The sequence below is a fragment of the Biomphalaria glabrata genome, chromosome 4, assembly GCF_947242115.1.
Source record: "Biomphalaria glabrata chromosome 4, xgBioGlab47.1, whole genome shotgun sequence".
Lineage (NCBI taxonomy): Eukaryota > Metazoa > Mollusca > Gastropoda > Planorbidae > Biomphalaria > Biomphalaria glabrata.
The window spans coordinates 13,805,000-13,819,394 of record NC_074714.1 but is presented as its reverse complement, the minus strand read 5'-3'; the positions used below and the strand labels follow the sequence as shown (position 1 = coordinate 13,819,394).

The 14,395-nt window shown below is 38.9% G+C and overlaps 1 protein-coding gene across 1 annotated transcript in view; it reads left to right on the top strand.

The window, feature by feature from the left end:
* LOC106054025 (GRIP1-associated protein 1-like) overlaps positions 1–14,395 on the top strand; it is a 36,817-nt gene that overhangs the window by 405 nt on the left and 22,017 nt on the right. Inside the window, exons 2-10 of the mRNA XM_056026341.1 lie at positions 4,017–4,083; positions 4,208–4,269; positions 4,594–4,620; positions 5,861–5,968; positions 7,538–7,685; positions 8,061–8,157; positions 13,448–13,497; positions 13,584–13,625; positions 14,292–14,362. Coding sequence (XP_055882316.1) covers positions 4,017–4,083; positions 4,208–4,269; positions 4,594–4,620; positions 5,861–5,968; positions 7,538–7,685; positions 8,061–8,157; positions 13,448–13,497; positions 13,584–13,625; positions 14,292–14,362 — 672 coding nt within the window. The remainder of the gene's footprint in view (positions 1–4,016; positions 4,084–4,207; positions 4,270–4,593; positions 4,621–5,860; positions 5,969–7,537; positions 7,686–8,060; positions 8,158–13,447; positions 13,498–13,583; positions 13,626–14,291; positions 14,363–14,395) is intronic.

Sequence of the window (14,395 nt, the reverse complement as noted above, 5' to 3'; positions counted from 1 at the left end):
ACTGACTGTACTGTACTCAGTCGTCTACTGTTAGTCACGGTTAGTCACTGGTTAGTGTTACTAACTCAGTAACTGTATAAACTGTATTCAGACGACTCAGTCAGTACTGTTAGTGGCCTGTTAGTGTTACTGTAACTCAGTCTAACTGTGTTACTCTAATAATACTAGTCAGTCTAGTGACTAGTGATATCATCTACTGATCTAGTGTTACTAGTCAGACTACTACGTAACTACGGGCATTGAGTAGTACTACTATATCTATACTACTAGTACTACTACTACTAGTAAAAGTACTAGACTGACTAGACAACTAGATCTAGACTTCTAGAATCTAGGTGTTTATCATTGATTCATTCTTATTCCATACTCCATACTGACCATAGGGCTGATAGGGCATATATTATTAGTATGCCATTCCATAGTAACGTAGTTTATAAATACTTTAAATGAGTTTTATCATAATCATGCTTATCATAAACATGTTTATAAAAAAAATTATGGTATTTTTTTACGTGACTAGTATGATCTATAAATAAATTTTTTATAGATCTGGTAACTGTGTTACTGTCACTAGTCGTCCACTAGATTCTAGATTATAACTGGGTCAAATTAGGTCAAAACCTTTTTCCCAGACAACTATGTTTAGGTCTTAGGTCAAATTAGATCAAATCCTATTCCCAGTTACAGAATTAAATGTTTTATTTTTTTAAATAATTAATTTAAAGGAAGATAACAGAAAATAACATTACTGGTTTACCATGAATAAGATAAGTGGAATTAATTTGATTTAGTTTTTTTGATACTCTTAATAACTGACATTTTTCTGGGTGGAAAGACATGCTCCAATTTGATTCCTATTTCTGTAATTCATCTAATTCTCTTTGTAAAATTTCTGTATCTTGTGTTGTTTTTTATTGTTCTATATATTAAGCAATCGTCTGCGAATAATCTGACTTTTGTTTCTGAACTAATGCACTTTGGTAAATCATTTATGTAAATTAAAAATAGTAGTGGACTGTTTGTTCCTTGAGGACACCTGAGTTTACTGTTATAGGTGTTGATTTAGAGCCATTTATTATTACAGTTTGTTCTCTCCCTATCAGAAAATCCTTAATCCACTGATGCAATGGACCATTAATGCCAAAATATTTTAATTTTTTAAGTAAACTATGGTGGTGAACTTTATCAAAAGCCTTGTATAAATCTAATGAGATAGATAGCATCTATTTGCTCACTATTATCTAAATCTTTTGAAAAATCATCTACTGGTATTAGTCCTATTAGTTGTGTTTCACATGATCTATATTTCCTTATTAAATGTCATGTTGGTATGGAATAAGGACATTGTGTTTGTCTAAGTGGTTTATGATGTTGCTACATATTATGTGTTCTAGAATTTTACATGTATTGATGGTTAGTGATACTGGTCTGTAGTTTCCTGGGTCAAATTTTTCTCCTTTTTTAAATAGGGGGGTGACATTAGCTTCTTTTCAGTCCCTTGGTATTCTGCGCTGGTTAAGAGATGCCTGAAAAAGTATTTTGAACTCTGGTGCTAGCTCATTCCTTAGTTCTTTGAGTAATCTAGCTGGAATACCATTGAGTTCAGATTCGGTTTAATGTTCGCTAATACTTTTTGGATCCCCTTTTCTCCTATGTTGTCTACTTGGTTCAAAGTAAGTAATATAATGTCTTTGATTCCTGGTGCTGAGAAAGCTGTTGCAAAGTATTTATTTAGGATCATGACATCAACATGAAATGTCTCATTTTACATTACCTTACAGTAAGGAAACTAAATAACAAACTTTTTTTTTTGGTGGGTAGCGGGGCTGTAAGAAAAAATTTTAAGCATTATATTTCATTGAAATAAAAAAAAAACATAAATGACTTAGCAAAATGGAAATTAAAAAAGTAATGTGTATGTTTTCAATTTTATAATATTTCAAACCTAGAAATCATACAAGTTTATTGCTGACATCAAATGAGAGAAATATTTATTTATTGAAATTGTGCTAAGATTGGTTGGATAATGATCATAGGTACAAAACATAATCCATTGATTCCTATTTGTGTACAACCTCTCAAAGATTTCCACTATTTCTACCTCAACTTGGCCTTAGATTATAACATCCTGTTTAGAATATATCCTACCCACCTGCCTCCCCTATTTCACCTTAGTTGAGAACAATTAAACTTTGATATCCCCTACATTGAGTAGAATCAACATAAATGAAAAAAACTCTCAGCTTTACAATATACATAACATTTTACTATGTGTTTACACATATGGTTATATTTCTCCTCACAGCTACACATGTTATTACTTTGCAACAACCTTTGACCCCCCCCCCCCCACCCAATTATATTTTTTACTCTGCCTAGTTAGCTCCTCTTTTTTATTATAGTGATCCTCAATGCGCTCAACTTTAGAATGAATATGGGAGAGGGAACATTGTAAACACATGTCAAAAATATCAACAAGCAGTATATAGGGCTATAAAAAATTATGTTAGTTGAATGAAATGCTTAAAGTCAAAGCCAAGTCAAAAAATATATTTAATTGGAGATGACGTGACCAGTAATGAGATTCTTCTTTGTTCTCATTTTTATGTTGGAGCGTTCAGGTGACTAGACCAATATGTGAGATGAACTGAGCAGTGGTTTCCAAATCAGGGAGCTCTCCATTTAGTTTTCTTTCTATTCAGGCATTTTGGGGCCAGTGTCTTGTATGGGCCTCTTGGTAAAGAGAGCAGTTTTGGAGGACATGGTCAGCATTCTCTGGTGACACTCCACATGGGCAGATTTTACTGGTTTCACTGGTTTCAATTTTGAGCTTCTGTTGCATATGTTGTCTCATTCTGTTGTGTCCGGTCCTGAGTCAAAAGATTAGACATTGATCTTGTGGAGATAGCTTATAATAGACATCATCTTTCTTGTGATTTGGATGAGAGCAGGTCCATTTCTCATTGGACTGAGATGATAACATTGGTAACAGAGGAATAGTATCAATTCATTTAAAAGACTATTAAAAAAAAAACAAAAAAAAAAAAAAACTGCTTTATATATTTTGTAGCTATTATAAATATTCAGCTCAAAGATTTAACAAAAAATTCTATAATAAAATAGCCTATAAAGTATATATTGTTCCTTTAAATACATTAGGGAAAAAATCATAGAAGGCTAATAAATTGTAAAGATTTATCAATAACAAACCAATTTTATTTTATTCCTCGAAATAATTTTAAAGCTATTTTCTGTTATCTTCCTTTAAATTAATTATAAAAAAAAATAAAAAAATAAAACATTTAATTCTGTAACTGGAACAGTTGACTGGGAATAGGGTTGAAGCCTATTCCCAGCTTGTTGGGAATAGGGCTGCCTTTTTAATTTTGGGATCTTGGGGTGCCTCTATAAGTCTACCCAGCTCTAAAGGGTACCTGATATAGTTGGAGAAAAGTAAAGGCGGTTGGTCATTGTGCTGGCCACATGACACCCTCGTTAGTCGTAGGCCACAGTTACATATGACCTTTACATCATCTGCCCTATAAGACTACAAGGTCTGAAAGTGGAACTTTACTTTTTTAAAATATTTTTTTATACATATATAATTTAGAGAAATAGAGATAGATTTAGAAATTAGACTAGATCTGTATAGATCATGATGAAAATAGATCTAGAATCTAGATCTATAGATCTATATTATAATCAATAATTTACGCATTTACTTATTTAGGTGTCATACCCCCAGCCCCTAGCCACCACTAATTGGACCTCACAAACCTAGGAGATTTAAGATAAAACCAAACCAAATTGAAGCCAAATTTATTTATTATCAAATCATCAGGCACATTCCTTTCACTATTAAGTGTTTATGCCTTTATTTTTGGTTGATGATCTTATTTAATACATATATAGTATTTAATTTTGCTTTGTTTTGATTACATCTCTACGCTGATTGTATTATTAATTTATGCAAATCATAGGTTATAAATTAAAAACAATTTTTGTTTTCTCCTTAGCTTCAGTTGATTGAACTGAGAACTAACAATTATGAAGTTGAAAGAAGAAATAAATTGTTGGAAAGAGGTAGGAGTACAAACAAACAAACAAAACTCTAGATGCACTCAATTTATTTTGCTATGAGATTGTCATATTGAGCATATGATATAGATATTTTAGAAATAACACAAATTCTGCTTCATTCTGACAGAGTTGTCTGAGACCAAGGAAAAAATCGATCAACTGGATAGAGAATTGGGAAAAGCTAAACAGGTATTTCAACTGAACTGGGTTAAGTCTGCTTTTAATCATTTGTTATTTCCCATTCTTTTCTTACCAGTGACCACACTGGAGGGCTATCTTGCTTCCCCCAGTTCCTTTTCCTTTGATCATTTCTTCATTACATCATATGTCTATATAAATGTTAATCTAGAGGACTCTAATTATATCATATTTTCTGCAAAAGAGCTCACAGCTCAGCAGCATTAAAGCTGGCTTGAAGAAGAAGATATCATATTTCCCATTATACTGTATATAAATATTTATGTGTGTGCCTTGGCAGCCTTTTAATGTCATATTTTGATATTTTTTTATTAGGCCATCAACAAAAGCAAGAAAGCTAAGGTAAATGCAATTTTTTTTTTGTTGGGGATCTTTTTTTTTAAAGAGTCTGCAAAAAGCTGCCTACTTAACTCTATGATTAATTGTTATTTTAAAGTTTATTGTCAGTACCTTATCAAACTTGTTTTGTTTTATATGTTTCTAGCTCTCCTTCAGAAATGAGGAAAAAAGTCTTTATTATATACTTATAGAAAAAAATTGTTTAAAAAAAATATAAGGGGGAAAAGAGTCATAAAACTTTGACTTACGCATTCCTGTGAGCTCCCCTGAGGACCATAGGGCCACAACCAAACCTCTCCACAGAAGTCAGTTCTAAGCAGCTTTCTTCATTTGCTCCAATATCATTCCAGTATCCTTGGCTTTGCTGATGACTGACCTCATAAAACTTAAGCTCTGAAATATTTTTAATATTATCTATGCTTGAAAATTATTATTATGCCAATACCGTGGGATGTTGATGACAACTTATAGAATTAAATAAGAAGAAGAAATGGTTAGAGAGGCTAAACACAAAGAGATTTTACATATTGTCATAAGCATTTGCTATAAGCATTTGCTACAAGCATGCTGACTGTTCCAGTATAAAACTTTTCTATTTAAATATTCAGTTTATATAAAGCTTTTACTGTGCACATTATTTTGATCGAAAAAATGGAGTTTTCTGGATTAAACACAAATTTCTAATGGGGGTATAGTTACTAAAACAACCATAACTTTTTAATTTTATTAAATAATCTAACATATTTAATTTTATTTTAAAGGAAAATGAATGGGCTACAAAAGTATAATAAATCAAATATATTATTCAAAAAAGAAAATATTTATAAAAAAATGGATATACTGAAAGATTTAACATTTTAATTAAATATTTAATCCATAAATATTGAAAAATCATAATACTTAAAAACACATTTAATCACTTTAAATTTCTTAAACGATGAACACATGCTCTAAGAAATTTATATTTATATATTTATATATATTTATATTTTTCGTATCCCGGGAAATAAATTTAAAAAGAGATACCATTTACATAATGTTTTTTTTTTTTAACTTGGTACTGCATTGAATTTACTATCAAAACAGAAAATTACTCCCAAATCCAAAAAAATATAAAAAAAAGAGAGAAATAAAAAGTTTAACATAAAAAAGATAATGAAATAAATATTATAAACCAAATTACTCGCTGAGAGAAATGCCACGCTAAAAGAGTTAATGCTTTCCTGTTTGAATAATGTTTTAGGATGTGGAGATACTTCTCCAAGAGTCAGACTCCTTACAAAGAAAGTTGCTTAGTCAGGAAGAAGAGTTCAGACTTCAGAATCAAACTTTGATGGCAGAGCTCAGTATGGTAGGTTTTCCTATCAAATAGTGTGCAATCTAAAAACATGATTTTATTTGTTTCAGTTTACTTCTTTGCTAAGGCCAAGAGTTTGGGAAAACCATAAGCTAACTACGGTGACCAAAATGTAAGTCTACAATGCATGCGTTATGAGTACACTGCTGTATGGCAGTGAATCATGTACCATCTACGCAAAGCAAGAGAGAAAACTGAACTCATTCCATTTGAGATGTCTCCGTATGATCTTGAATGTCACATGGAAAGAAAAAAGTGTACAATACTGAGATCCTTGCACAATCAGGTATTCCCAGCATCTTTACAGCTCTCAGACAACGCTGCGCTGGCTTGGACATGTTCGATGGATGGAGGACAAGCGCATCCCGAAAGTCATCCTCTATGGACAACTTGCCTCTGGCACAAGAAAAACTGGTCGCCCCCACCTCCGTTACATAGATGTAATAAAACGTGACCTCAAATCAGTGAACATCAATACTGACCATTGGGAAGACATAGCTGCAACAGATGGAGAGAGACGTGACCAAGAAAGCTATGGACAGTGAAAGTACATGGGTCTCAGCTCAGGAAGAAAAACGTACAATCCGAAAAATGACCAGCTCCTCTACCACCAAAGCAAAAGCCACCTTAACCTGCGTTATCTGTGGACGGGATTGTCTCTTCAAAATAGGGCTCCACAGCCACATGAGGAAGTGTGCTCTGAGATGAACCATAGTCGTTCTACGACTGAAGGAGGCCAATGAGTCTAACATCACAGCTTGCTTTTTGGATCTAATATAAATATAGCTTACTGATGTCATTCAAACTTTAGCAATTCCCATTGTCAGCAATGTTTTCCCTTGTCCATGTAGTCTCACTTCTTAGATATTAAGCTTCCTTTGTTCCTAGAAAACATTATTTAGTACTTTTGGTACTCAAAATGTTTTTGCTTTTTGAGCTTATTCAGTAAATAGACACTAGATTATATTTTTACATACATATATTAAACATAAATAAATAACAGCACCAGGGACCAGGTTATTAAGAGAGAAAGTAGTGAATTAAAATGCTACGAAAATAAGGGCATGCGCCGACCGAGGCTCGAACCTGTGACTCTGGATTCAACACCACCGCCTAGCGATAACGCACCAAGCGAAACTAACCTCTAGACCATCGGAATGTCCAAAAAAAACAAGCTTGGTGCGTTATCGCTAGGCGATATGTATATATATATATGTATCATTTGTTTCAGCACCTAGCTTCAACTCTATGTTAAGATTATATTTTTAGGCTTTTACATTGTAGTAGAGTTGTTCCTCTTGATTTTTTAATGGTATGAATTGGGCTGCACACTATGCCTTATAATAAATTCTAAGGAGCCTTTTTTGTTTAGAACCAGCAAAAATATAAAGGTGTAAATTTATTTATTTATTTTTTGTTTAAAAAAAAAAGAATATTGCACTATTTTCTGATTCTAATAAACTTTCTTTATCAAGTTAACTTCATATCCTTATGACCTTTGTTGTTACTGATGAAATTATGATTGTTTAACTTATAATTTGCTACTTAATTGTGTTTTTAAAGTTGGTGTCTAGCAATGAAGAGTACAAAAAGAAAGTGGAGCTGTTAGAGTCAGGGAATGCAGTGCCTGTGGCAGTCCAGGAGTCTAGCGTCAGTGAGGAGCTCTATAGACTCAAGGCAGAGAACTTGGCTTTGCAGAAAAATTTACATGGTAAGTAATGTATGTCCTTGACATCTCTAACAGTAATGGAAATCTTCATAGCTTGTGAATTATTGTTTCCAAATTTCTTACTCTCTTGACAGTTTAGTTAATAATATGTCCAAACACATGGTAAATTTTATACAACATAATTGATAATGTTAATAACTACCACTTGAATGTTTGACATGAAACACACATTTCATGCTTACCTTTGTTCCAACAGTTTTGCAATGTAAGTGATTACTCTTTATTAGAAAGTGTATTTATACTTGAGCCTAGGTAAATCTAAGGAGACCAGGGAATGTAGATTTTTTCTACAGCGTATATGTTAATCTATAAATAAATATGTACTAATAATTTACTTTAATGCATTTAATTTTGTAGCATTGCAAGAAAAGTTTGAGAAAGAGGCAGTATTAAAAAGTAATGATCAATCTCCAGAAGTTACCATCGCAAGTCAGAGCCTCATGCAACCAGAAGAGTAATTTTTTTTTTCTGTTAACATTAGAATGATATTTGATTCAATGCTACAAAGATTATAAAAGAACAATTGTGTGAAATTTTAAAATATCTATTTCTTGTTAAACAAGTTATGAAAAGAACTTAAAAATCCTATATATCATTTTTATGAAAATCTTTACAATTTTGATAGTAAAGGGACCCTTTGGATGAAAAGTAGCTATAAGAATATTATTTAAGAAATCTCAGAAAATCTGTTAGCAAAATCTCAATGTCAAAAAAATACTGATCTCATCCAATTGAAAATTAACATTTAAAAAATTCATATTTTCATTAGAGACTGGGAGGGAGTATCTAAGTAAAGATATTTGGGATAAGAAAGTAATGAACACAAATAATTTTTTTTTAAACCCTGTAATTTTTTTTTCATTTGTCTTGCAATCTGGTTATGGTATCTCGCGGCGTTCCAGTACCACCTCATCGTGGTCGCCGCGTGAACACTCCGCTCTTTGGGAGTGGCCAAGGGTACTGGTTGCTTGCCGCTGATGAATGAGCAGCCGGCAAGTGTAAAAGAAACTCAAAGGGGTTATGTCCAGCCCCCCCCCTGTGGGGCCCCGGGGTAACGGTGAGTAAGAGACCTAACGGGATCTCCGAAAAGCGGACAGCGCTGGACACCAACTCGAGGGTTGGTCGGGTTCTCCTGGGACTCGACTGATTCGCGGGTCTCTCTTTGGGCAAAGACTGGACTGACTGGCGCGGCCTTAGCGGGCTGCGTCGGGCGGACCGGTTGGCGTCCACGAGCTAGGCTCTATCTAGCCCGTTCCCTGGCGCGCTAGTGGAGGAATCCGCCGCGACCAATGGCGACTCTGACACTGGGAATATCGAGAAACGCGCGCCACCCCACTCCTGCCTTGCAGGAAACTTATATGCCAAACTGTGGCGGTGATTGCTTGGGCAGGTCTCTGCCTTGCCCTTAGTGGCGACATAAGTATAGGCCATGCACGCTGCTGCATTAGAGCAGTAACTAAGGCCGCCAACGGCCTTAACCATACAGCCATGATTGACACAGACACAGTAAAAAGCGGGCACGAGCAGACCCGAACAGGCTCCGTGCGCCGGGTAGTGGGCGTCAGGCCTGGACACGAAAAGTCAGCTACTAGTCGCCCCGCGACCTCGATGAGGGGGAATTTGTCAGGTCGTGAAAAGTTAGCTAAAATTCCTCCACCTAAGTCCTCTTCTCAACGAACACTGCATTCGTACCTCCTTCGGAGGTCCGATTCGAATAAGGTTGATGGAAGTCTGCCACAACCTCCTGCGGACCTAGATACACCGCAGGCAAATATGACTGGAAGCGAAATAGTGACGGGAGCCTCCGGCCCCCAAACAACCCAAATTGACACTAGTGGGAACCAACCCACTCCAGGGACTAAGCCCATAAACACAAGGTCCCTCCTGATCTTACAAATTAACATCTGCGGGGTCATCCCAAAGGTGTTAGAGCTCTCAAAACTCCTCCACGAGAGGGCAATAGACGTGGCTTTACTACAAGAGACACTAACTGGCAAACGCAATGCCAGTATTACCGGTTATACTGCATTTAAATGCACAGACTGCCGGGGGCTCATCACTTATGTACGCAACAACCTGGTTGCTACACAAGTCCCCGGTCCACGAGTGCATGGGCGTACCGACGCCATCACCCTCGAGATACATAAATTAGGGCGCAAACTCACGGTAACTAATCTGTATAACCCCCCCAAGCATGAAATTAGTCTCGAATATGACGGTACTAATATCAATACTCACAACGTCATCGCAGGAGACTTTAATGCTAAGTCTCAGCAGTGGGGCTATGATTCAACCGACTCATCGGGACATAAAATTCATGAACTTCTAAATAATTCTAATTTGTTCTGTCTGCAAAATAAACATACTCCCCCAACTCTATACCATACCGGAAATGGCAGCCAATCTAGACCAGACCTTACTCTAATCACAGCTAATCTAGAATCACATACTCAGTTTCAAGTCCTAGATGACATTGGAAGTGACCATAGACCCATATTAGTCACAATTGCCCTCTCAGAGGCCAGTGGTGTAACCCCAAAAGCCCCGCGTAGATGGAGTTACACCAAGGCGAACTGGCCAGCCTACGAGGCAGCAGTCAACACTGCCCTTATGAATATTGCAGTGGAGGATAGGGACGTTGACATCATATACGGCGAATTAACAGCAGCTATGTTGGGTGCGGCCAAGAGGTTTGTCCCGCGGACTTATCCTGGCGTAAGGCAGAAACGCGTGTGGTCTCAGGAATTGAATAAGCTGGTCCTGAGACGTAAGCGAGCCCGGAGGCTTGCTGAACGGAAGGGTACCCCTGAAATCCGGCGGGAGTACAATCGGCTCTGTAGAGCCACGAGTGAACTGGCCCGGCGCGTCCGGTCGGACCATTGGAACGCTGCCTGCGCCGGGATGGATCTTCGGGATACCTCGAAAGCCTGGCGTCTTCTGCGAAACCTAGAGGCCAAAGACACAGCGCGAACGGCTGCCCCTCTATTGTCACCCGGAGGGCCGGTCTCGACGGTAACCAAAATGGCCGGCTTGTTGAATCGACATTTTGCTAAAACCAGCAAGCCCGAAAAGAAGTCTGCCATGTCCAAAGCCCTCAACAAAGAACGTAAGAGGCTCGAGAGGGAGCCGGATGAGCCGGAAAGCCAAGCAACGTGCAACGCGCACTTCTGTCGTGCTGAGCTGGACAGAGCGATAGCTAAGTGCAAAAATCGAAAAGCTCCGGGGCCAGACAAGGTTACCCCCGAGATGGTAAAACACCTTGGGGGCAGTGCGAGAGATAAACTCCTGGAGTTTATGAATCGAACCTGGGCAGAGTCCAGACTGCCCGGGGCCTGGAAGAGTGCTGTCATTGTGCCAGTCCTTAAGAAGGGAAAAGACGCGACTAACGTGGAGTCCTACAGACCCATTTCACTAACCTCAACCCTTGGCAAAGTTGCTGAGCGAATGGTTAACGAGCGGCTAGTTTGGTGCTTTGAGAGTGCCGGTATCCTGGCGCCAGAACAGGCCGGCTTTAGGGCAGGCTTGAGCCCGATCGACCAGGTCACGACATTCGCACAGGAGGTGGCCGACGGGTTCCAGAGGTCCGAGAGCACATACGCGGTGTTCATAGACCTAAAACAGGCCTACGATCGTGTGTGGAAGCAAGGCCTCTATCTTAAGCTAAGAGCTATGGGTGTGCGGGGCAAGATATACAATTGGATACAATCCTTTCTGTCAGGGAGGAGCACACGTACAAAATACCAGCACTCCCTTAGCAAGCCAAAACAACAACTTAATGGCCTGCCTCAGGGCTCTGCCCTGTCCTGTACACTTTTCATAGCCTTTCTTAATGATTTGCCCAGCTCACTACGGTCCAAAAAACTGCTATATGCTGACGATATTGTCCTCTGGTCAACCGGGAAGAAAGCCGACCAAATACAGGCGGCACTTCAAGCAGACCTCCATACCATCTCCTCGTATTGCGACAAATGGCAGATTCAGATAAACGTTGCCAAAACGACCTGGTCCCTGTTCAGCCTAGGAATCGACATCCTTAAGGCTCCATTCGAGCTTCAACTCGGTGGGCTGCGACTCCAGCGTGAAAATACGCCAAAATATCTAGGGGTGACCCTGGATAGAAAACTGTCAATGCTCCAGCACGTCCAGGAAGTTGAACGAAAAGCCTCGGAGAAGTTAGCGTTATTAAGAAAGCTGGCCAGCACAAAGTGGGGTGCCAAAGCTGACATGCTACGCACATTGTATCTAGGGGCAGTCAGATCACAAATCGAATACAGCTATACAGTTCAAGTATATGCTAGTAAAACTGCCCTCGAATCACTCGACCGGGTACAAGCACAGGCCCTACGGTTCATTTGTGGCACCTTTAGGACAAGCCCAACAAACGCTGCTGAAATATTTACAAACGTGGCACCCTTATATCTTAGGAGGGAGAGGGCAGTACTTACGGCCTATGAGCGCTATAAAAGGGGCGACTCTAGGCTACCCACCTCAATTTTAGTGCGACAGTGGAGAGAGAGGAACCGCATTAAAATGCGATCGTTCCTACATATAGCGGCCAATTTGTCAAATACAGCTGGACTCTCCACTGATAGAATCCCTATTAGAAGAATCAGTACGTGCCCTCCGTGGAGGAGATTGCCGGCCCCACAAATAAACCTGTCCCTGTTGGGGCAAGAGGGAGCCACCAAGAGGCGCTTAACACCTGCCATTCTCCAAAATTTGGCATCCATAACCATAAAATCCTACCCATCAGATGCCATATTCTGTTATACCGATGGGTCGGTAATGAGGGACCCCGATAGATCGGGGTATGGGGCCCTTATTGTCTACCCCGACCGGACTGAACCAGATAGGCTCTCTGGTCCATGCGGCTACGCTGCATGCTCCATGGATGCCGAACTTACAGGGATAACTAGGGCGTTCGAGGCCATTAGGGCCCGAATGCTCCAACGCGAGACTAGCGCCACCATGGTGGTGTTGGTCACTGACTCTCGCTCCAGTCTCCTAGTTATGGGTGGCGGCGGGGGAGGGTCGCCCGTAATAGAAGAGGCAATCGGCGCCGCAGATAACATCCGCCGAGCTATTGGAGCTGTCGTTTTTATGCAGTGGGCGCCTTCACATTGCGGCGTGAGGGGCAATGAAACGGCAGACGCCCTCGCAAGGGAGGGTGCAATGGCAGCCACACACCTCGAAGCACCAAGCACGTACTTACAAGCAACGGCACAAATCCGAGCACTCATTCATGAGAAGTGGTTAAAGTCCTGGGAGGAATCCGACAGAGCACGTGGTGTCTGGCAGCGCATGCGTCACCCAGATCGCGACGATCCATGGTGGCGACTGAGGAGGTCAGAGCAGTCAGTAGTTGCGCAGTGCAGGACGGAACATTGTCCTATTGGGGCATACTTTGCCCGGTTCCGCACTAACTTTGACTCCCGATGCCGTCACTGTGGAGAGAGCGTCGAAACAGTGTCGCATGTCTTGTACGAGTGTCCCCAGCTCCGCGAGCTAAGGGGGGACTTGCCTGTGCAGTCACTCGACTTGTATGGTAGCTATGAGGCACTACGCCGGACGGCTAAGTTTCTTGCCAGAGCACTACGGGAGGACTAGTCCTTCCTGCTCTGATTTTTCAATAGGAGTTCATCTCAGGTTACGGTATCTCATTTGTTGTTTTTTTAAATATAAAATATTGTTTCTATAATTTATGAATTGGTCACTCATATTAAACATAAATTTGGATATTTCAGAAAAGATTCTGTTAATGGTGAAGAAGCAGTGGATGGAGCTGTGCAGAAAGGTAACATTTTTACCAGCAAGATGTACCCTAGATTGATTTTAAAAGCAATATGAATGAAACTGAAATATTTTATTTTGACTTTATAGGCTTGACTCAGTCCAGCTCTGAATACAATGAAACTATCAATAGTAAGTTAATTTGTGCATATAATATAATTATACAATGAGACTATCAATACTAAGTTGTTTGTTACTTGTAGTACAATGAAACTATCAGTACCCGGTAGTAAGCAGTTCGTTGCATGTAATATAATAAAGAATATAAATAGTAAATTCTTGCCTGTAATAAAATGAAACCTCCAAAAGTATGCTGGTTGTAAATAAAAATAAAACAAAAACACATTTTAATTTAATAAGGCCACATGAAGAAACTCTTTGCCAGCTCTTCTGGAGATCACATCAATTGGGTAGGAAGCCATTAGTGCAACAATTATAAACTGCTTTTTCTTTATTCTCATTTTGTATACAAACTAAACTTTTATAACGGTCTCTAAGGTAATTCCAGTTGAAAGTTAGTTGTAAATATTCAAAGAGGCTTAATTTTGCTGGGATAAACAAATTGAGAAGAATGGTAATTAGTTGAAGCTGAAATGCTATTAGAGCATGGAATGGGTTGCCTGAGCTAGCCAGGAAAACCAGTGACTTGGCAGAATTTAAGTCATTGGTTAATATGCATGACTAAATGCATGACGCGTAGGACGTAATCATCTTTTTTGAAGTAACGTCTGTATTACATAAGATAAGATAAGAAAACATTTTCCTCTAACCTAATGTTTGGCTTGCAACAAATTTCAGAACTGCGTTTAGAACTTGACACAGAAAGAGAGGAGAAACTTCTAATAAAATCAGAGCTTGAAATCAAGAAGGTTTGCATGTTTATTATTCTGGTGCATGAGATG